Here is a 24,928-nt window from a genome sequence, read left to right as displayed (position 1 = left end):
GTACCGGCGCGAATAACTGCGCAGAGAATGCGAAAAGAGCGACGGCAAGGTAACGACGACTTCTCCGTCGTCCTCGTGTATGTAAATGCGCGGAGGCACCTGCAGTGATAAATTGATTATCCCTGCTGCCCCGTGCCTCCTCGCCTCTCGCCGGCGAGGACCCGATGGAACAACGCAGCCGCTCTCGATCGGCCGGAGCCTGGATCGCATTATAATAAATACATAATATCGGTACTTTACATGTTGCGCGGCCAAGAGACCTAAAGAACGCCGGTAAGTGGTGGCCTCCGGCGAGGACCGTGCAATTTTGAGAATTTTTTACGCCGCCTACGACGCAACAACGTCCGCGAATATAAATATGCACACGGTGCTCCAGATGGTAGCTGTCTTCCATTACCACGCCCCCGATTTTCTGGATTCCCTTAATGCATAGAACGCTGTACTATTTCATCGATATTGGCATCTTTATCGGCGGCCGGCTAGCCTCATCGATATAAAATCGCAGGGATTTCGTGTTTCGAGATCGAAGGAGGCTCTCCTCGATACACGATGCCAAAGTGCCACGTAGAAGCGTGTTACACGAACGAGAGAACAGGGACGGGTTACGGTTCTCTGTCAGGGATGCAGAGGGAGAAGAGGAGAAGGAGGAGGAGGAGGAGGAGAAAGCGGAATCGCATTGTTTCTCTTGTCGTGGCAATCCGTTTGTCGGAGCACTCCAGTCGAGCGTTCTCATTCGCCCTTCTACTCCGTCTAGTCTCATCGTCCAGCTCCGGCTTCTCCACGTCCGTGCTCTCGTCGAGTGCTTGGACTTCTCAACCACCCTCGAATCGACCCTCCAAGCAGCAGCGGAAAGTCCCCCCCGGCCATGCACGCGCACCCTCCAAACGCCGACAATTAGTTTCCCATTGACCTATACCGCGGACCCCTTCGTGGTACGGCTTTGCGAAAGAATTAAACCAGAACAACAAACAAACAGAGAAGCGATTACTCTCTTTCGTTGGGGTGGACGGTGTTTGGATGTAGCGTGGCGAGAAATCGTGAGAGCCTACACGATTGCTTGCTACACGCTCCGAACAACACACGTATGGAGGAGTATCTCTCAGCCCTCGAACTGTTGTCAGAATTTATGGAGTCGATTTTCGAATTAAGTTTCAAATTAGGAAAAAGAATGTCTATGTGGTGAAATTCCAATCGACGACATAAAAGTCAGGTAGACGGAGAACGAAGAAAGTCGGACTCGGTCGAGGCACAAGCTCATTACCGAATCTCGCAGCAGATCGAGCAAGGCGACGTGGAACAAAACTGGTCTGGCAGCGAGCGAGCCGCGTATACGTGGCACTGATAGCGGCGATACTAGTCGATACGTGGTGGGAGCGCGTGTTAGTCGCGAGACTCCGTGTGTCACGTCCGGCAGGTAGCGGCAGAACGTGTAGCACACGCGCTCAACCTTCTTTTCACCCCCCCCCCCTCCTTTCCTATCCCTCCCTGGCCCCGGCGTTGCAGAGACGCCGGTTGTAATTAAACGGCGAGGATGCTGCCGGAATAAAAGTCGAGTGGCTCGGCTAATTAACGACGGCGAGGTGTTGAAATCGAGTCGCAGTATTTCACGTGGAGGAGACCCCGGTTGAACCTCTGGTCGCCGCGCGACGAGCGTGTCGCAAGCCCGAGAAACGAGCCACGGGGACCGCAAGAAAAAACGGGCACCGGTCGACCGTATGGATTCTCGAGACACGGGCAACTAATAGGGCGGGGTGAGAAACACGTCGGCGAACAGATAAGGAGAGAAGAAAGAGACCCATCTGGCCCGGCATAATAATTTGTGCTCTCACCTCTTTCCCCGTCGAACGAGGAACGTTCGACGGGGATGAAGAAGAGAAGATCGAGAGTTAGTTGTCTCAATTATAGAGGAATGAGAGAATCCACGGTAAAGGGAAAAAGAAGAGGGTAAAACACAGCGCACCGCGTGTGTAACGATAAAAGATGAAAGGAGGGAAAAAAGGGACGAAGGCTTGGAAAAGGTGGCTTGACTCACCTGTATCGAATTGCAAATTACGATCGATCCTCCCCCACCCCGTGCACGCCATTTCTAATAAGAAATTCGATTTATCGATGTGGGCGAGGCATCGTGGTTGCGTACACGCTCTCGTACGGCGATATACCGGAGCGTGTAGTAAAACAATAATAAAACGGATGGAAAATGGACGAGTTCCATGTACCGTTATTTCGCAAAAGGAGCGATGATCGTCGATAATATTTTTTCAAGGAGTGTCACCGCTCGAAAGAAGGGAACAGGGATCGTAGCGTGTGTCCCTGTGAGTTTCTTCGGCGTGTTTCTCGAAAGCCCGACCAAGTTCTGACGGCCCCGCTACGAAAGAGGAGAAAAAAGCGAGAACAACGAGGATCATTGTACTCGTGGATCGAACGCGACGGATTCCTTGTACGATGGAATGTAACGCCGTAATAACACGGTGAACGTACTGGTAATATCTGCCGAGGTATATGCGAAGTACCTCTTGTACGACGATGTAAACGCATCAAGTGCCGCTCGGCTACGTTCTAATAGATATACCTTCTCTTCCACCATATCCTTTTAGCAATGAACATCGAACATACTTTAAGCTAACGTCGAAAAGGGACTCGAATGACTATTCGATGCGGTCGCTATGCTCGTAGTGCCGAGCGGCAAAGGTCGGGTTGTATACACGTTAAAGGTACCTGCTGGCACTTACTTCTTGAAAACATTGTTCCTGTCTGGTGCCTAACGTTTGAAGGATACGCTAGGAATTCCTTTGCAATCGTCTATCGTGTATTGCAAAGGCGTAGACGTTAACGTAACGATACTGTTCCTCGCGTAATAGGATACCCATTGAACACTATGAAGTTTATCGGTGACTTTTATAGTTTTTAAAAGCGGGCCAACTCGTTAATTATCCGGGTATCGGCTGTCAGACTGCCAAGTGCTCCTTTCTTAAAAGGTTACGCCAAGTTTCGTTCTATTTTCGCGCGAAGTCTCAAGAATTTACCGACTCCGTTGTTTCCAGTCCGTTCCATCTGCACGCGCTCTCTCCATCCTTCGCCTCTTCACCTTCAGCGCCCATTGTAGTCGACGAAGCCGGTGCGCGCATTGTGCTCCGACACAATAATAATTGCGCTAATGATCGCGCTCGAAAAGCGCTTCGTAATCAGTGGGTACGAACCCCTTCCGCCTCTTTAGTTATCCTTTAAAGTATCCTACGAAAGTATTACAAGTTTCGTCCAGTTTGAAATCTGTTAAAAAGTGCAAGTTGCAATTCGTAATAAAAGGGGTTACGCACAGTCGTGGGCTTATGAATCGTTCGAAAGCCTCCGTCGTGTCACCGTCGGGAAAAAGCATAAAATCGTTCGAGTATACGCCAACGAGAGAGTCGGATTATAATTCCCTTCCCTTCGGCCCTTCGAACAAGACAGGAAGGGCAGAAAATGAGAGAAAAAAATGGAGAAAAAGCCGATCCACCTTTGTCGAGCAATTTTGCGAACTCCCATCAACAGAGAGAACAATTACAGACGAATTAGCGAGAAAAAAAAATGAATCTATCCAGACGCAGACAAAATTAAAAGGGGGGCAGGGGTGGGGGTAATGAAAGAACCGGACAAAATGAAAGAGACGGAGACAGGAGCACCGACCTCCGTTGAACTCGTGCTCGTCACACAGGCCCCTGGTCCACGTACACGTTAAAGGGATAACGTGGACACGCGTGTGAGAACAGAACGTACATTCCTAGGACGCGCGTTAACGTACATAGGAAAGCGGGTAGGATACGCCACGCGGGGGCACTCTCTTCATTTCCAGGCTGTCACGAGCAGAAGAAGATTCGGCCTGCGTTTGACAGCCCCAGGGTCTGGGTTGGGTGCTGCTGCTGCTGCTGCCGGGGCTGGGCCGTAGGTTGAGAGAACTCCGTGCAGGGGCACGTTCGAGGTGGATGTGGATGTGGAGGTGGAGGCAGAGAAAGAGAAAGAGAGCAAAGCGGAGAGAAGACGAAGGGGTAAGAGAGGGAGATGTGGAGAGAAGGATGGGAAGAGAGGGAGAGCAAGTCGGCGTGTGCCCATGTGCCGGTACCACCGATTGTACGGTGCCGTACCGTGCTACATCGAGAAACCACCCTTCCCTCCTACCTTTCTCTATTCCATATAGCTTCGACTCACCCTCCACTAGCACACTTTCAAGCTATATTCGTCTCTTCCACGTTTTTTTTTCGTTTCCTCTTCTCCCTTCTTTTTTTGTCTCTTCGCTTCTCCGTGTATATTTTCCTGGCGTGTTCTTCTCTCCCTGTCCTGCTCTCTGTCCTCTCGCTTCTTTGTCCCCCGATGATGCAGCCGGCAGACTCGCTGCCTCCGTCCTTTCGTAAATTCCGCGTTTTAATTATTCCACCGTGTTTCCTTTGTCCTTTGGCGCGCGTACTCGCCAATGTGCTCGAGCACATCTCTCGAGGTGGACGAAATAGAGCACGTCTGCCCTGAAAAGCTTCTAAAACGCTGGACTACCGGCAACGATTGATGAACGACACTAGAATACGTTCTACGTGAGAAACGTAATTTTCCGACGAAAAATATGATCTGCTCTAAGAAAAATGTCGGAAATAATAAGTAACCTACATAATCATTATTTCCAGACGGTACGCGGACACGTTTTGCATTTCAATGAAGGACCATGGTCGCTTGGATTTTCATATTTCGGAAAATATCGCATGACCGTGAGGCGATACACGCGTTGCTCGACGCTGAAGTGAGAATAAAGACGCCGTGAGGCAGTCGATAACGACAATGGAAGGAAGAGGCGAAATTCGGAGAGGCCGCGCGGGGTCTGCTACGCGATAGTTGGAAACACGTACGGAGTAGACGGGAAACGCAGATGCAACGACGGCTGCTGTTTAATATCGGAGTCGCATATGGGCACGCTCTGAGACACATTTCACTAATATTGCACTGCGGCCCAGCCGCCGAAGCGAGAGCGGAGTCGCGCGAATCCCAGTCACACACGCTTTACATATCTCTCGGCGCATTAATATATTCAACACATATGAATATTGCTCGGAGATGAACAGAAGAAACAAGGTAGATAGCAAAAGGAAGAACAGAGAAGGAGGGAGGGGAGAGAAGGTGGACGGAGAAAGAGAGAGAAATGGTGCACTCTCACCAGCTAAACCATTGTGCCTATCTTCGACTTCATGAAATCTGCAGTTTTCCCTCTCTGTTTCTCTTCTCTTTCTTCTCCTCCTCTCTTACTCTCTCGCGACTATCACTGTTATGTATGACTCCACCTCTCGCTCCTTTCTCACTCCCCGCTATCTCTCATTGTTCTGCGACAGAGCTTTGTGCTTTGTGCCTCCCGCAACTCCGGAACTATTTCCGTGCCTTTGAGTAAGGAACTAATGAATACGGACCGTGGATAGCGGCACGCCTGTGTATATCCCGCGACGTGTATCACGTTTATCGGGCTGTCGCCTTCCTTCTTCGTCTCCTTACTTCCTTTCCCTGCCTGTTCTTTTTCCCTTTTAACTTGCCGTATCGTCACGTGACGCCTCGATTGTTCCAACGTCCACCGATCCGCTATTTCCACCCGCTGCCACCGGTCGCCTATCTCCATTCCCTGTGTCTTTAATCCTTCTACCGTTTCACCTTTCTTTCTGATACTCCGACGACCATAACTCCTCGGTTATACAGGGTGTATCGCAACGGAACGACGATATTTCATTGAGAAGATAATGACGACGGATTCGTTTCGTTACAATACGATTCGTACACAGAAGAATTCCATACGGTACACGGAAATTTTCATCGTTCGTAATAAGTTCCCCTCCTCTCGTGTTTCGCCTTGTTCAAAGTTCCTCCTACTTTGAGATCCGCGTCACGGCCGAGTTCGTCGTGCAGTTTCGACGGGACGTTTTCGAGCGAGGCGTTTTCTGCCTCCATGGGAACCAATTACCCTCCCACCCTTTCGCAAGAATGGCCGCCCCTCTAGGCGATGGTCGCCGGTATGCGAGTCGCCTGTGCACTCATGCGAGTGCTGAGTGACTGCGTGTAAGTACGCGAGTGCTACGTGCACGCGTCAATGCATGCGTTGCGATGCATCGCACTTGTAAATGACCCAATTACCGTTTCTAAATTTCTTCCGTATGATGTTCTGACGAAATCATAGAGGATAAATCTATAGGAAAGGGAAGATCCTTGAGATTCTTCTAAGAAATCCATTTATACGCGAGATATTTTATTTCAACGAAAGAAATTCGAAAAACTGAAATACAGCTGAAATACATTGGTCCGCGCGATTCTCATATACAGAGACGCCGTACTCCCTGAATACCTCTCGTAAGCTTATGTATTCACCTATGTAAGTATATATATACGAGCGTACATACGCACGTGAACGTGTGTCCGGTTCCTCCGTAAGAATGGTTCCAGAGGAAACTGGAGAGTAAGGGGCAAGAGAGACAAGGGGTAGAAGGAGAGGGAGGAACGCGGAGACGAAGGCTGGAGAGAGAGGAGCGCCGGTGATGGATCGTCCAATCAGTGCCGCGAGATGGAGCACGAGAGAAACGGAAAGGGAACGGAGAGAGAATGAAAGAGCCGGAGAATCTTCTCCACCTATGGCATGGTACGCAGCGGACGAGGAAAGGAAAGGAGAGAGGTCATGGTCGGGTCGGTCTCCTGCTAATCGAAGAACACGAGGTGGCCCTGTGCGGCCTCGCCAGAGAAACCCTGCCTTCTCTCTGTCCTCCGTCGTTTCTTCGCGAAGCCTGATTCTCGGCTATTGTACGAACCCGCTCCTTGCTAACTCCTTTCCGCGAAAACTCTGACCAGGATGATGAATTCGCAATGACGGAACGATGTTTCCACGCCGAACGTTTCAATCGTTCATCGGCAACGCATCGACAGATGGAGAAATTCAAGCTGGTTTCTGGCAGATCTCACGGACACACCGTTTAAGCAACGTAGTGGTAATACAAAGGGAGTTCGAGTCTGCAATTAGAACGGTGGAAGCTCGCTTTTAAGGCGAGCTAATTATAAGACCGCATCGATCACCGAGCGAGACAGTGTTCCACGGTTTTCTCGGGCGAATCGCGATGTACCGGTTAGAATGGGCAAAGAGAAGTGCGGTTACGAGGGTTGGAGCGAAGGGTCGCGAACCGTGAGCTCGAACATCGTTCAAACCACCGTGCTGCGGAATAGCGGAGGGGTTGCTGGAGATTGGCGTTACCGAGAAATCCTACTGGAACGACTGTTTGCGCGCGAAGCGCGGTACAATAGCGTAACTTCGATATCTATCAACGAACTGGATATACGTATAGACGATAAATTTCAACTTCGTTAAAGTATTCCGTACGCTACGAAAATGACTCGAGAACCACCAAATAGAGTCGGAAAAAACAGGGAATATATGTTGCGTTTTCACTGCAAGACAAACACGAAACAGCGGTACGTTCTTAGCGTTATTACCGAGGCAAAATCTCGATATCCGGTCGCGCTCGATAGGCCTTCGAGTGCCTCAGGAAAAAGACGAAAAAACGACTTGCTATTGAATCGACTACGCCACTGGCCGCAGAGAAGGTTGAAAGAGGAAAAGAGAGTGGAGAGAGGGCGGCTAACAATGGCCGCCAACCAAAACATCCGATAAATCTAACCGGCCTGGACCTCAAGCCCCGAGGGGTTTTAAACTCTCTCACCCCAAAACACCGTCGACGCGGGCGCAACCCTTACATTACGTTACACTCGGCGGAAAAGGGAGCCATGTCGTGTACCATTGCACCAGTGTGGACCGAGGGTGGCGAAGGAGGAGAGGGTTAGCCTAGAGCACCGTTCCTGCGAGGCGGGCAAAAGGGTGCCGAGGGGGTTGATATGCGATCCACGAAAAACCAAACAGAGAAAATTCCGTCCCGACTCACTCTTCTTCTCTGGCCACCCCTGCCTCGAGTCCCTTATACCTCTCGACCAACCCCCAACACGCCCGCTAGGACAGTAACGAGATCTGCCGTGAATGAGCGGTCAAGTAGCTTTTCGACGGAACCTCAACGAATTTGACAAACACGACCGCGTAGTAATTTATTCGCTCGCACCCTGGTTGCTCGCCGACACTGAAATCCCGCCGAGTGGGGCGAAACTGAGGCCGTTTCTTTCTCGGCCGTATTTATTTCGGAACGAAGGAAAATTTAAACGTCTCTTAAATTTGTCGGCGACAGGCGCGACCCACTTCGAGTAACCAAAGCGGAGTGATAAAGTTTTCTCGTTTGACGAACGAACGAAAGAAAAAAGAAGAGGATTCATGTAACCTCGTGTCTTTCGTTGAAATGTAGAGACCGATCTATTTTCTCCAGATGTTTCGAACGTTATTGTCCGTTGAAAAGTCTCTATCCTCATCAAGATAAACAAAGTACACACGATTGACGTCAGATATCTTAACGAAAAATCTGCGAAACGCGTGGCGGAAAGGAGTAGAGAACAAATTAGAATGAGGTCGCGAAACAAGTTTGTCGCTGTTTCCGCGCGCTAATCCCTGTTGGCTCGGTCGACGGTATTAACGAAAATTAAGAACACGTTGCAAATGTTGTCGCCGGCTGGATTGAACGAGCGAAAATAGTTACATTTGAAGGCGAGCTGTAATTTTACGAAACTGAAAATAACAGTGGACATCGAGCAGAGACCACAGAGCGAACGGTCCGGCCCGTAATGAATCAGACGGTAAAAATATATAATCGGGGATAATGCAGACGCGGTAACGCTGTCGTCGATGCGGAAACTCGATTCTCGTGCGCGGAAGGGTCGACGTATCGAGAGTTAAGTGACGCCTGGAATCTCGCGATTTCTCGGCAGTCATACATAATTAGCCTTGCGAAGTTGGTCTACGACTGGGATCTTTCACGCGGCTGGTTAAACGGCGAACCACGTTTTCGTGTCGAAGAATGTCGATAGCTTCTAAACTACGTGCGCTTGAATGCTCACACGCACCGCCATCACGCTGTTTCAACGGTCGTCCACGTTCGTCTTCAAGAGTAGAAATTCAAAGTGTCTAGCGAGACTTTCGCGAATTTACCGAGAACTTTTCCATTAGCTTCAACTACGTTTTACCACGCCACTGCGATTCTGAGAAATTTACAGCTTGAACGCTACAAAAGAGTCGATTTGAAATTACGAGGGGTGGAAACAGCGATTCGAAAATTTCATGCAACCGAGTGCGGGACGCGTAAATTGCAATCGTTGCTGCGGTTCTATTAACGAGCTGCTAGGAAATAGTCATTATTAATAACCGGTGCATCCTGCAACAAAATTTATCCCACGCTTCCGGCCGGTCGTTTAATTCAGTCACCGATATCGGTTGCATTCAAAAACGTGCGCGGCCCAGTGCGATCTAGCCGCAGAGAGACGCGTCGGGGGAAAGATTATGAACGCATAAATCAAAAATTAGCATTAACGATTCATTATTAACAGTCGAGCTGCGCGGCCGAGATAAAATTTATCCCCCGTTTCCGTATTTCGATTAATTAATGCGGCTCCCGTAGCGCTTTTTAAATGACAATATTAACGCACCGCCGCGGAACAGGCTGACGTTTTAACGAATGGATACCGTACGAAACTCAATGGACGAAGAGAAAACGCGCAATAATAATTCTAAACCTTTGTATACTTTCATCAATCGACTAAGAAGGTGTCGAAGTATGGAACTCGTCCGATTGTACAGCAAACACGATAAACTAAATATATGTACCTATCGTTCTTTCTTCTACTAGTTTGTTTGATTACCGATGAGCTACACCATTATTTACCCCCCTTTTTGCTTAACGTTCTCTACCAGCTGTCTATCAAAGTCCCCTACATGTATTCAAAGTATTTCAAAGTTCCGCGCTCTACACCGCAATTACAATTAAACCTCGATCGGCCTCTGCTACTTCGCATATTTATCCATCGCGTCGATATCTCGGTTTAACCGGCACGATAAAACGGTGCTATTGCTATCGCAATTGTCGTCGTATAGAAGAAAAGATCGCGAAAAGAGCAAAACGAAGAAGCCAGAAGCTTTCTCGAGAGCGCAGATCCCGCGTCCACTGCTCCACCTTCTCTCTTTGCGGATCCGTCGGTGTGCTCGTGGCTCAGTCCGTGGGCGGAAGGAAGAGGTCCATATGAGAGAGGCGAACGAAGAGGAAGAGGGACCAGAAAGAGGGACAGACAGGTCGGTCCGAGAGAGGAACCCGCGGCTGCCATGGTTACCGTCGCATTCCCGCCTCGCCTCGTTGCCATGGAGACGCCTCGTGGACCTCTCTCTTTCACCTTCGCTTACCCTCTGTCTGTCTTCTTCGTCCTCCCAGATTCTACGTCCCTTTCCCCCAAACCGATCGTCGATTCCTTCCCGTTCTCACACCCGGGATCTCTTATACCGTCTCTCTCATTCCCTCTCTCCGGGTTTCTCCCCGTCGCGTCGCGCCAACTCGCCAGGCTTCTCTCTACCTCTGGCATTCGCTCATATTCTCTCCGTTCCTTCGAACGAAGAGGAAGAGAGGGCCCGAGATAAAGAGGAACGCGATAGGGAGAGAAAAGAGGGAAGCGGCGGTGTTCGCGGGCGCATGCGCGATACTCCTGTCTTCCACGACGAGCCTGGACGTCTTTCGTTTGGAATCGTTCGATTAGTTATCGGCTGAAAGTGATTTACGTCCCCTTATCGAGGTCCTCCTTGGCGGCCGCGTAATTTAATTAAAGGAGAAATCGAAGATGGACAGCTTGACGATCGTTTCCGCGAGAATTGGACGGGCATCGATAGGTATCGATGCTCGACATCATCACGCCACTGCGATCGCGACCCACCGGTAGCAAAACGAGACTAACGAGACACACACGAGGAATATTCAAGAAATCAATCCCCTCTTTCGCGTCTCAGAGCATATATAATATATTTTTCGTTTTTTATCTCTGGATATTTCGTGCCTGAGTATATCGTCGATAGGCAGCGATGTTGTAACACGTCGAGATGGAACAGGGGCGCGCGCGCGTGTGTACGCGTCGCAGCATGGATAGACAGGCGGAGGTGTAAGCGGCTTGCTTTATAAGCCCCGATTCTGATTGGCCGTCGCGTCACCCGATATCAATATTTATTCAACGCGGCGAATGCCCGAGGCACGATTAAAACTTGTTTATGCCGCGAACGATTGCGCTCCTCCCACTGACGGCCGCGTATATCGCGCGCGTCCTCACTGCACACCGTGTCTGCATGCGTATTTCAGACACTCTCGCTCCCGTTTCGTTCCTTTTTACACTTGTTTCTTCGTCTCCTCTTCGGTGCTTCCTTCGTGGAAATTTATTCGAAGGATTAAGAACGAGACTCTTCAGGTTCCTCGTAAACATCGTGCAGGCTAGTAGCTTTCGATGAGAGAGTGGAAATTCCCGACGAGTACCTGATAAATATACTACGCGCGAAATCACGAGCCTAATCGCGACGATTAATGCTAGTACTCCACGGGGACGTTAAACAGCCAGAGTCCCGTTTAATTAAGGGTAACGTACGAGCGGCTGAAAATTTCCACAAGAGTTCGGCTAGAACGTCGGAGAGTACGCGACCAAAGAAAACCAGGCCGGCCCATATTTCGCCCGGGATATTCAATTTAGAGAAGGGTGAAAAGTTTCAGAAGAGAAGTGAGAAGAGAGAAGTTCGTAAAACTTACCGGGGCTACCGAGGAAGACGGAAGAGTAAAGAACGCCACGACGCGCGTCGCTCGCCGCTCGTTGCGCGTCCGGCGGCGAACTCCATTCCCTACGCGGACACCATTTACCTGAAGCAAAGAAAAAAATCGATTCACCGTTAATCACTGCCTTCTCAATATGACCTGGTATCAAACAAAATCGCCCTCGACCGGTTCTTTTCTAAAAACGCTGAATTAGAACCGCACGGTCACGTAATCGATGACCGTGAGCGAACACCGATCGGAGTACGAATCGAATTTGCATCGTGTGAACGATATCAGAAACGAGTCGAATCACCGAGAGAGTCGCCGCTCGAGAGTTTAATGAAACACATAAATTCCTGCAAATACATAGGGAAACATAAAAACTCTGTCGACCATCGAAAGAGGAGTTCCTCTTGGTGATACAAAAATAAATGTGGCTCTGTAGTAAAAATTCAACACAGGAACAGTTATTACACGGATACGTAAAAAGGCGGAGAGCAATATGTGCGCGTGGAAAGAATGCACCGAGTCTCGATACACAAAGGGCGCAAAGAATTCGTGATGCGAACGATCACGACTTCGACCAGGGAGATTCTATCGCGTGCTGCTCCATATATATCCCGTTACTTCTTTCCTTTCTTTTTCCCGGCTTCACTGGTCGGCATGCGATCTCACCCCTGCCGCGGCTCGTTCGACCAAGAATAATCGCACAATTATAATAATTAGATAAACGCGCGAGGAGAGCTTGTTGCGTTAAGAGCCGGTACTCGCTCAAACGGGTTCACCGCCTACCGGAATGTATCGAACGAATCTTTGTAACGTCGCGCCGGATACGACAGATGCACTGGCGATACCGAAACGCGAGATATTTCGTATTTCACGATTAAATTATCGTCGATTAATATCAACGTTGACGGTAGCGTGTTCGAAAAAATTCTTCTTTTATATCTTTTTTTTTTCTTTTCTTCGTGACATCGAGAGTACGATGATAAATCAAAGCACTCAGCAGCAACGTAAATACATACGACGAAAATAATCAGGAACTACGAAAGGAGAAATGATCGAATCACGAACCGATTAACGTGGCAAACGGGAGGCCGCGAGACTGATTTATAAGGCGGACAAGAACGAGTTTCGTAGCCAAGGTATTGCAATTTTCCGGATGCGAAAATAGGAAAGGTATCTACTTTATTTCCAGGGAGATCCCAGCTGAATGAGGATACACGGTAAGAAAGGGTGGCACCGGGGGATAAGAGTAAGCCGCGGAGCGAAGTAATTTCACACGAGAGAGTAGGGTCTCGCCCGGGCGGCCGCCGGATCCGCCGGAGCTACAGTCTTATCTACGGAAATATAGCCGACCATCCCCCGGCGAAAATTATATTCTTGAAAAGCAGAAAATTGCTTCGGAAGCTGTGGACCAAGCGCGCCGATATTAGATGTCCTCCTTCGTGTGTCTGAACCACGGACCAAAATAACGAATCATTTTATTATCCATGACACCTAATTAAACAAACCGACTGCACTGTCTTTCAGCTCCTGATAATGCGATGGAAAACTAAAACTTGCGTGAAAAATATAGAATTTTACCCGTGATTTAAGGTGCCACTACGAAAAGTAAAAGTCTCTCTCTTTTCAAAAGGTTCAGCGGAGTAAAAAACGGAGCTGGGATTCTAATTCTACGGCCCGAGGAGAAGGTGCGTTTAACCCAAAGTTACGGTTATGGTTAGTCGTGTTAATTTGTAGCCTAGCCAAATGACAGGGCCGAACCAGTGATTCGAAAGTAATGATTATCCCTGGCTCGGGGGACAGCTGGATTCACGTTAATGATGAGGAGATTAGAGATTCGATGACGCCTAACTCACGGATCAACGTGCGTCGAAAGACGAATTCGAATGAATTTCTCGAATATATTCGTGTGACAAACGAGAGTGAAATAATATTTTGGAATAACAGAGACGAGAACGGTATTATGGGAGGAAAGACGCTTCAGGCAGGTAGAAGTATGGGTCGAGAAGGAACGAAGTCGAGACCAGCTCGAGATCCTTCGGAGAAAGCGAAAATGAGTGCTTCACGTCGATGGAATCCTGCCTTTCTACGCTGGAAGGAGGAACGAGCGAATAAACGATACATCAGGATTATTCGGAGTCGGTCGCCAGCGTTGTCGACCCATTAAACACTGGCAGACCGTGCGTCACAGTTATCCCCGAAGTCGTCGATGAAACGGGACTCCGGGAATACCTGTAGGATCCTAGAGTGGAGGTGAAGCGGCCGTGAAGAAATTTATAGCCGCTAAGAGACAGGGTGTAATCATACGCGTCACCCCGTCAACTCTGTAACCGTGATTTATCGTGGGAATTTTCAAAGACGTCCGAGAATGTCTGCGATGCTCTATAAACGGATACCACGAATTCCATTCTATTTGTCTGTTTTCCGGTATTCATCTCGTTTGATAACGATCAATTTTTTAACAGTTTACCAGCAAATGTAATTCGTCCTATTAATCGAATCGTTCATAGACGAGATAGTCACGAGCTGATAATTGAATCCGGAGGGAAAGTCCATGGCAGACACACGAAAGCGACGATTCGAATTCATTGAAGCGCTCGAACCGCATCATGAATTATTCCGCCCCTGAAACTTTAATCACGGCCGATTCCGTGTTCTGAGGAGAGCAATCGTCGCATCTGGAAACGGAGCACGAGTCGGGCCGAGCGGGGGATTCGTTAAGTGGCATCAAGTGAGACGTCTCTTTTGAACGATCGCTGTGCGGCTAAATTGCGGGTTAACTTCGGGGTTCGCGTGTTAGCGACAGTCATGCCACGCGGTCGAGTCGTGTGTAGCAGATGAAACCCGGAGTGAATGAGATAGAAAGATCGGAGGGAGGGAGAGTCAGAAATCAAGGAGGGCCGAATTGGAGGAGAGGTGGATGATTCGACGACCGTCTTGTTCATCTTTGTCGCCGTCTTAACCGGAGACGAAAAGTCAGGACCCGAAGTCTGATACGTTCTGCGCGAGCGCGTCTCTCACTACGGTCCTGGTTTATTTTTACAGACTATCATACGCTCGACGATTGTAAATTGGAATGTAATTCGAGCAGCGCGTCCATGGATCTCTCATCGGTATCGGGTCCCCCGCTGTCCGCCACTGATTCATCTGCGTTAACGAGTGTCGTGCTTCCAGTTTCAGCGGATGGTTCGTTGAACTTTTTCGCTGGCCAATCGCACGGATATTCTCAATTACAATTCTGCTCTCTTTTTATGAGTCAGCCTCATGCATCGTGTTACTCCATTCGGTAGTCTGTCATCGGTTTTGTAATTCGTTTGGAATCTCGCTTGGCTGAGGGTTACTTGACCCGTTCGTTAATCTTCGACCAGCATCGCGCGAAAATAAAACGCAACATATAAGTGTCTTTTCAGTTCTTACGATTGCTTGCTATCAACTGTATATTAAATGTATATATGAATTAAACGTGGATGAAACGTCCTAAGGATCGGTATAGATAAACATCTAAAAGGGCATAACGTAACGGCAGGATTCATCAACCATAGAAAACATAGACGAGGTTATAGGCCGGATATAGATACATTCCCAAAAACCCCATCGTATTGAGGTTGCGTCCTCGATATAAATAAATCAATATAACCTACTTCCACTCTGAGACGCCGCCCTCTTTCTCCGTAAGGAAGTGACGTATGAGACTCGCATCCTCTTGAAACGAGGGTTGAGGAGGCCACCCTGTTATTTCACAGTTAGGCTGGCCCCATCCCAGCTCGCGCCACCTTCAACCTTCTTCCACGCTGGCATCTTCTCTATCCGAGACCGAGCTTCGTCCCTAGTCTTGCTTCCAGGCGTGCACGAGTCCCTCGGGAAGCTTTTGTCCTCGAGCTGTAAGCGACTTCCTGACAGGCCAAGTTTGCACCTGCTCTCCTCTTGCCGCCGCCTGTAACTCTCCTCGCCCGTTTCTCTTTATTCTTCTCTTTCACTTTCGGCCTTTCTCTTCCCGTGACCATGTTCCTCTACATTTTTCTCTTTCTTCCGGTTACTTCAATCTAACCTTAATGTCAGCCCATACCACCTACCAACGTGCTACCGGCACGAAATTTATTCGGAATAGCTATCCTCGATCTTCCTTGTCCGTACTCTCGAGACTCTTCGTTTAAGGATAATCCATAGATGAATCAGTGAATATATCGAGATAATAATTAATTTTCAATAATTCGTCGTGTTAAAATTGTGACAACTTTACATCTGTTGAGGCGCATCCAACCTCGGAAGACACTTTCAACTGAGAAACTTTAGTTCTAAGTCTTTAATATTAGATATATTCAATTGCTAATTACAAAGAACTTTATTCCTTTCGTATTCATAAATAGATTGAAAATTTCATAACAATTCAACTATTTGACTAGGAAGTACACTTAACACCTGTAGTATATGTAGCGCCAAATTGAATGAATCTATAATCCTCGTGTCCCTTCTTCCCACTAGACCCAATGAACTTTTCATTTACCACGTGTCACCGATGGCACTATGATAAATTACGTAGAGTAGTTAGTATCTTTTCTCTAACCATTAAGTATCTTCGAATAAATCAGAGTGAAGGGGAAGAAGACGAAAGAACATACACGATAACTCCTAATCCAGCAAGCTTCCACCGTTATCGAGTTGTTCTTCGTATAGAATGGAAGATCACAGCGATAAAGCGATCAGAATTTTCCACGACGCCAGAGGCGCACCACGGCTTGTATTTTCCGTTTCGCGTAGTCGGTGTCTTTCTCTCCCGGGGGGAGGTGGCAAAGCTGGAGGCGGAGGAGGTGGAGAAACAGACAGAGAGAGAAAGAGGAGAGGGACGTTCGCAGATGTTCGAGACGCCGGGTGATTAATGACGCCCGATAAACGTAATTTGTTGCGGGGCCGCGGACTCGTCTTCTCTCGGCTCGTCTTTCGAATTCAAATTGATAAACAGGACGCAGTTTGTAATGGCCGGTGGGTTGCGCTGCTACGGGACGGCCGGCTGTCGGACAAGCCGGACGACTTCACTGACCGGCCAGTATAGTAATTAATTTTAAGCAGCATGCTGCGCGATTTTCACTATCTCGACGCTACCGCTCTTCGTCTCCGCCGTTCTCCACCTGACCGTGACAAACACACCCTCGCCACAGCCGGACAGACGATTACCCTTCGCGCTTCCTTCTTTCTAACGCGCGCGATTCCCAGTCACCTGCTAATTCAATTACTTGCGATTTCAACCTTGCGACCCACAAATGCCGCATAATATCTGAAAACTATCTTAGCGGTATGTTTTGCTTATTAGTTTTTCGTGAATGACTGCTCTTTCAAACTCCGAATTCCTGTTTTTCGCCAGTTGGTTACTGAGAAACTAAGTCCACATTCTCTTCCAAACTTATATACTGCCCTCTTTAGTTAAAATGCCTTACCTAGTGTCTTCTCATTTTTAAGATATGTAGAAATATTTCAAGTTCCCCATGTTTTTTAATTTTTAAGCACAGCTATTTACACAGTCTGTTACGAAAACATAAATAAATATAAAAAAAAATGAAGAGGGACAAAGACAACACAGAGCAGGTATAAAACATCAGCTTAGTAGAAAGTGACGGATTGCTAGATAGAATATTTTAACTACAGAGAACGACATAGATCTCTTCTAGACTCTCCTACATCAGATCTGTGTTCAATTAACGATAAGTACTATCTGTATATTATGAGTGAACTATGAAGAGAATACTGAATTAACTATAAGCATTCTTCTTTGTAAATCCGCGTTATTAAAATAATATTATATTATTAAATATTATATTACTAATAAAACCACTTTCTAACAATATACTAACAAAGTCCGTATGTAATAATAAAAAAATAATTTGATGAGTCTCCTTAGAACAATTCACAACATTTGGATATTCTCTCAAGACCATCAAGATGGACAATCGTCATAAAGGGATGGTATAAACGGACGGCGAGACGAAAACGAAACAAGTTTGATAGGGATGCGATAGCGTGACACGCGCGCCGAATCGAGTGGACGTTATTAAGAGGAATAAAGATAAGCTGAGGAGAAGTGGGACCGGGATAGAAAACGCGCGTTTCAGATCACGGAGAACACGTAGGCGCGTACAGATCGGGGTCTCGCACGTAGGCGCGGCTGACAAACGCAGCTATGGTCCACGGTGTGTCGCGCGAACGCGCGATTACCATTAAACGCGTAATGGAAACGGGTCCGAAGGAACCTGGTCACCGACGATAACATCGAACAAAGGTGTTAACGTAACTCAACGGAGACAGGTGAGAGCACCAAGCTGCGGTGTTGCGCGCGGCCACTCGCGAACACACTCCGCTTCCGCGACTTCCTCCATAAAACGCAAATCCACAATTAACACTCTTTCCTTCCAGGATGCTCGAATTTACGTTGCCACTTAGCGCGGTCGTCGTGTTCCCCGTCACCCTTTGCCAGCCGATTCGAACAGCCGTAAGCTGGATTTTTAAACACCATGAAACGGTCTCAAACGGAAATAAAAGCACCTTGCAAAACGTGGTTTGTTAGTTCCTTTAAATAGTGCTCCGATCAGTCTACAGCGTTGAATCGATTATCGTTATTCGCTATGGCTGTTATATGTCATGGGAAAAGTTTCCAGATCGATATGGAAACGAAGACAGACGAAGCATTTCGTTGAGAGAAATACGTCAGCAGACATAATAAACCGAAAGTCCGTGGAATTTGAAGAAGAAACGCTGGTCTTAAAATAGGGAACGTAATAAGGAGCGTAATAATAGGCTATCCCTGACGAAAGCATAGATCCATTTTTAGGATTCGCTCCTGGGAGTACACAAATAGAAGAAGCCTGGAATTTGTTGGGAAAATTTCCACGGAGCGCTTCGTCATGCCTCGCGAAGGTGTCCCTTGCGTTTCAAAATACATACGTACATTCATTCCTCGGACCTCGAAATTCGGCTATTTTTACGTTCTCCGCGGAGACCTATCTTGACCGTGTCTATTCCGAATTCGCGAGACGAGAAGAAGATCGAAGTCGAATTCGCTAGCCTCCATTGAAACAACAAACGAAAGGGTGAATTATCGTCGCGTCGACGGAAGAAAACAGGTCGAGGGAAATTCTCGACGGATCCTCGTCGGCCTTCCCTATCCGTATTCACGTCCGATTGTTCGAGTTATAAACGCAGCCCGCAGCGGAGGCCGTTTGATCGATGGCAGCCAAAAGCCAGTCGCGGCGTGGCGCGGTAGAGAGGTGGAGGGAGAGAGGGATGAATACGGAGTAACAGAGAACACGAGGGAGGAGGATAGAGAGAGAATGAGATAGGAGGAGAAGACCGAAAGGGACGGAAGGGAAATGCAGAACGTGGGGCCGAACGGAACACAGAAGGTAGAGGCGAGGTAGTAGTAGGTGGTTGGGCGGTCGGAGGTGGTCAGGAATCACGGAGTGATGTCAGCCCGTGACTCGTGACACGCGCTGGTTTAATTAGCGCTACAATGCCGAATCTGTGTGCATGTGCAGCCAGAAGGTGGAAACGCAGCGAGAGAAAGAGGAGGCCGAGAGGGAGGAGGTGGAGGAGGTCGGAAATCGGACGATGGAGGACGCAAAGCCCGAGCAAACCGCACCACCCGTGTGCCCTGTTCCCGACTACGATTCACTCCTCTCTTTCTGGCACTCTGCCTGCCGACCTACGACCCGCCCCCGGGACCCCGGGACCACGTTCTCCGAATTACCGGTCCCGTCGCTGCAACAGCGGTGCACTTAGCGTAAATTCAGGGCGAATCGACGGCGCTTGACGTCCCCTTTCCCAGACCCCTCAATTTCCTCCCCCTCCGGACCGCGCTCCTTCGCCACTCGGTGCACCGGTTCGCTTCTATATCTCGTGTATATACCGATCGTCGAGACGCTTTCCTCTTGCTTTTGCTCTGGAATTAATGTTACGTGGAAACGGAGCGGGAGAATTTGAGATGGACGCGAGAGTAGCCTCGATATTTTTAAAATGAAACGCTCTTATGCCTGCTTGTTCTTAGGAAAGATTTCATTCTCTTCTCTCTGAAGCATATATTGATCGCTCGTTCGTCTGTTCGATTTGCACTATTCGATAGAAGAGGAGAGACAAAGATGAAAAAGAAAAAAAGAACCTTTAAGAGAAACGGGATTTTGATTTTTATTTTTTCTAGTTAGTTGGTTGACGTTAAAAAAACTTTATCGTGACGTAACCATGTTTCCAAACAAGTTTCGAGTGCAAAAACTAATTCACGATAGGCGAGAGATAGGAAGAATCTTTCCTCGAGCGGACAGGCTCGAAAGCTGACGTGCTCGCGCGTGTAGCGAAGCATATGTCCTCGGCCAGCGCGACACACGGCCGAGATAGGAGAGATTTAAAATGTTGCGGCAGGTCGGGAGGACTAAATGATGATAAACTATCTCACTGGTCCCGGTAGACTGACCCTGCACGCCGACTTGAATTACAGCCAAAAAACAAAACTACTCGCCGCTCGACGTGCACGGCCGAACAACTAAAACACGTCAACTCTGCTCTGACCAAGACGCAAAATCCTGGATCACTGGATTTTCCAGTTACTTAGTTATCATAAATTACACAATTTTGATCGAACAATCGGGACATCCTCGTACAATTATTTGTAAATATGAACGTTCCTATATCTTTCTCTCGCGCTGGCTATGACAGATATTTGTACATATTTTCATTTTCCTTAGCTTCTTTCACTTTCCTTCCTTAACGAAGAATTTTTTTATCATCCGTTACATATCATTATCATAATCATATGAATATTACTAGGCGATATGAGATTTAATATATGTACTTGGATATATACACATACCAATTAATTGGTATATAAACGTTACAATAAATACAATACTCTGTAAATATCTTTTGTAGTCACTGTTATTCAGAGAAACACGATTTAAATTCGAAAGTGCAATTTAAAATTCGTGATGTAAATAAACCAAAAAGAAAGACGAATTATGTAAGGAATAAAAGTAGATCGACATTTGTACATTACGCAACACGATTGGAGGTCAAATCTGAAATTACAAATAAACCGCATATACACATCCAGTGCCTTACGCTCTGAACGAATTTTCTTCGTCAAACCATTACGTTCCCTTGTGAAACCAACCGTATCTTCGATCTCCGCTAACGATCGTCCGAAGTAACGCACAGAAAAGCTCCATTTGCAACTGACTCGACTTATCAGCGGCCACCTTGGTACGCGGTCAATCCGTCGCCATTAAACCCCCAGCCACGCGATTATGGTCGTTACTTTTCTCCCTGTGTATGCTCGCTTGAATTCGCCCCGTTGCCTTCCCTCTCCGGCCCTGCCACGTCCTCTCCCCACCACCGCTCCCCGCTTCCCACTCTCCGCCCGTCACCCTCTTTCTGCCGAATTATTAATTCCCTCGTTAAAATCCGACCCGCGGCGTCACCACGGTTTGTTATTTACGAACGAAAATTGTAAATACAAGGCGGTAGGGGGGAGGCGAGGTAGATGTATCGACGCGCGACCATTCCCGTGGCCGCGGGCAATTAATAATCGCATCGGAGCTAATTAAATCCGGAAAACATGCAAATGCACTGTGTTTATATTTCAAAGGGACGACCAATCGGCCGCGCAGCGGCGCAACGATGACGAAGAGCCGCTCAGAAGCGGCGGGGGGGGGGGGGGGGTTATGGGTACAGAATGGTAGGGACGAGACCGCCCAAGGGATTCGATTACGAATTGCCCATAAAAATACATAAAACACGATTATGCTCTATTAGTTGCGTTTTTACGAGCTCGTCGGCGTCGATATTTATCCGATCGGCAAAATGACGCTGTAGAAACGTCGTACGCTTATCGTAAAATTTTGACTTGCTACGTGCTATGTTCCATGAATGGCGTGTTTACGTATATACTTTGCGTTACATGCAGATAACAGCTATCTGTGAAAGTTGTCTCATCCCGACTGTCATCCTAACTGTCCGCAAGTTCTTCGCGATTATCGGTTAATTAACTAGTGGCCATCAACGACACTACGCACTAATTATTCAGATAATTAACGAATTTTTCACGTTTCTACACGTAATGCAACCCAATCGCGCCTTGCCTGTGCTGCCAACTAGCGAGGCTTAGGGTAACTACTCGCTGATCCAGTCGAAGCGCCGCATATCGGCAGCTGTCTGAACTAACACGGCTCACTCACGTTATTCGTCGCCAGCGATTACGTATACGAGGAATATATGTTCAATTCGCTAAATTAATTGAAATTTATGAATACTTGGGTACAAATGGTAGAAGAAGATTGAGGAATTGTGACAATATCGCGGGTAAGCTACAGATTTTTTCTTTTTGAATTAATGCATTATTGAGCGCGACAATTAACTTGAAAAAATCGAATAAACGCTATGTGTATTGAATTCTTTTTATATTTCCTATATTCAATCATGTTGACAATAGAACGGTGTGCTGTATGGTAAGCAGGCAAGAAGTAAAGGAGTTGGCTATGAATAAGAAGGAATATTAAAAGAACTCCATAAAAACATTTTCTTCGATTGTTGAATAAATAAAAACTTTTTTCAATAGCAACAAATATACTAATGAATATTTAACGAGAACCAAACAAACTTAACCTTGGAAACCTATTCCGACATTATCAAAAGGATTCTGTAAAATGTGACATAATTTCCATTTCTATTTCTAGGCTCTACACGGATACGGAAAGGATAAACTTCTGATGTCGTTCAGTTTCATCCAGTAAACTTGGAAATAACTTTTGATCATTACATGATATCTATCAATTCCAATCCTTCAACAAGTCTATCATTAAATAGTTTCCTAGTAATCTTCCGCCATTTTTTCACTTCAAATTTGGCGATTTCATATCAAAAGTTATACGCGACATATAGTGAAAACAACAGCGTTTCGCGAGGACGATGACCGAAACATCAAAGAAAAAGAAAGAGAAAGACTACCATTGGAAGTAGTACGGTACGACGGCCATAAAAAGTGTATATCGAAGCGGGTGCATAAGGTGTATGCACGTACGCGAGGTATTACATACGAAGTGTACCGTGCATTGGCAGGTAAGCAGTATAATCGGTAGGGAGGGTAAATACGTAGCCACACAGACGGGAAGAGAGGAAAAGGGAGAAATAGAGGGAGAGGTGGGTGCATTTGGTCGGACATGGCGGCACAGCGGCGAATCAAACGATATCGGGCTTCTGGATTAATTTATGCACCGTGGCTTGTTAAAACGCGAGACACAAAGGCCTCGCCGACGCTGCATTCTTACGGCTCGGCTTAGGCCCAGACGCCAATCAATTCGCCTCGCCTCTGCTTTCGTGCATTTATTCGCGCGTAATAACGTTTAAGCCCCAACGAAATAAAATTACGTCAGCTCGAGCCATTTCTTTGTCGTAGCATAATGAAAATAGATCTTAATATTAATAGATCGTGGCAGCTAATCGTTTGAGAATTCTCCAACATTTTAACCATCGATTATAGCAAATACATGTAAAGAAATTCTGTATGTAATTACTACATCTATTACGTGGCCTATATTTTTTATATTTTTCAGAAAATTGGAACTAACAGAAACAGCTCTCCTATGCGAACCTCCTTTTGTGTCTCGAGTTGTCACCGGGATAGAAAATAGATCGTGCTCCGTAATGGTTGCCGGATTATTTTGCCAGTTGGAATTCGACGATTTTTAACTACCACCAACGAGGAGCAAGTTTTTCGCCGGGTAGCGCGGACGAAGAAAACCTCGAAGGCTATTTATTTCCGACAGGCCGCCAGTACAAATAGTATGGACACTTTATCAATGTTCCGCGCCGCTATCTTCGGTCCTGATCGTGGCGCGCCGGAACTCACAAGGATCCCTCCACGTCCGTTTTCCCCGATCTAAAAAGTGCCGCGGGATTTTTAACGATGGCCGTTCTTTCGTGAACGTTGTTAGGCGGGGGTGGAAAGAATTTAGCTCAGCCCGCGTATCTTTGCCGGCATTAATTACTTTCGTGGCAGAAAGGATCCGGGGTGATATCACGCCGGTGCAACGACGATACTGACTGCAACTTCCTCGCCACCCTCCCACATCCTGTTCCCCATTCTACTAACCTCTACCCAACCAGTCTTCTTTCAGCCCGATTTCTCCGTTTCTCTCCGGACCGGGATGCAATTTACCGAATTGTTTTTAAATCCCTCGGGCGGCACGACGGCGGAAAAGAAGGAAAGCGCAGCGGAGAAAAAAGAAACAAGAGGAGAGAGAAGAAGGAAAAGGCGAGTAGGAAACGGAGCAGGGAGGAGGTTGTGGCGGAGGTGGAGGAACGAGGTTGGCGGCAGCCATGGCGTCAGCTGTTTTGTCCCGGAGGCGCGCCCCCCGCTTTCTTTATGTTTCTTTGCCCGGAAGCCCCGTTCCGATATCGTCCCCGATACACCGCTTGCGCCCGTTCTCCGTGCTCGAATACCTATACAAACGCATCGGTGTACTTTACGTCCGAACATGAAGAAACGCGAATAGCTCGCCGGCGTGTTCCTTTTCTTTTGAAGCAGAAAATCGTATGGACTGATTTTTCCAGATGAATACCACTAAAAATACACCGTATGGTATCTTAACTACTCTGTGATCAGCTATTTCTGATTAATAAATTTTATAGAACAATGGAATCGATGGAAAGTTATATGAAGGTATTACCGCGAAACAGTTGGATCCAGCAGTTTCTATTATTACGCCTCGCGACATTTGGGACGTCAGAAGATACGTATGGTGGAACAAAAAGAAGGATTCCTTGGGAATTACATGGTCTCGATAGACGGATGTCTCTTGGACACGCATGCACAAGTCCGTCACGTGACTGACACAGTGCGTTAAGTGTCGCGTTGGCTATCAGCGAAGCAACACGACAGGTGCGCGTCGATAACGGTGCCGACAATAATTGCAAATCGTAGCCGGTCACCGTGCCCCGTCGTGTCGATCAAGATCCGAATAATATGTTCGGCTAACGCGGCAACGTTTCCATTACATAACGGACGATAAACGGTCGCGTTAAGCGCAACCATCCCTTCTCACGTAGACGCCCGAACGATCGTGCACTCAGACCCCTGAATATGCCACTGAAGTCGATGAATCGCAGACATAACGAGGGTACGCGACATAGAATCTAACTGTAAATGTTAATTACGAATTAATTTCATTTTTACGATATCCTCGATGATTTAACGCAACAATAAC

At 47.4% G+C, this 24,928-nt stretch overlaps 1 protein-coding gene across 5 annotated transcripts in view; it reads right to left on the bottom strand.

Annotated features, from left to right (window-relative positions):
* The window catches only part of hth (Meis homeobox homothorax), a 502,786-nt gene that overhangs the window by 218,188 nt on the left and 259,670 nt on the right, over window positions 1–24,928 (bottom strand). For 4 of the 5 annotated variants that reach the window (XM_033336883.2, XM_076624521.1, XM_033336882.2 and 1 more), the window contains one exon: window positions 11,682–11,789. The exons of the other annotated variant lie outside the window; for it this stretch is intronic. In XM_033336883.2, coding sequence (XP_033192774.1) covers window positions 11,682–11,789 — 108 coding nt within the window. The remainder of the gene's footprint in view (window positions 1–11,681; window positions 11,790–24,928) is intronic. 5 annotated transcript variants of the gene reach the window in all.

Source organism: Bombus vancouverensis, chromosome 14, assembly GCF_051014615.1.
Source record: "Bombus vancouverensis nearcticus chromosome 14, iyBomVanc1_principal, whole genome shotgun sequence".
Lineage (NCBI taxonomy): Eukaryota > Metazoa > Arthropoda > Insecta > Hymenoptera > Apidae > Bombus > Bombus vancouverensis.
Note: the sequence above shows the minus strand (reverse complement) of the source record. Positions and strands in the feature narration are given on the sequence as shown.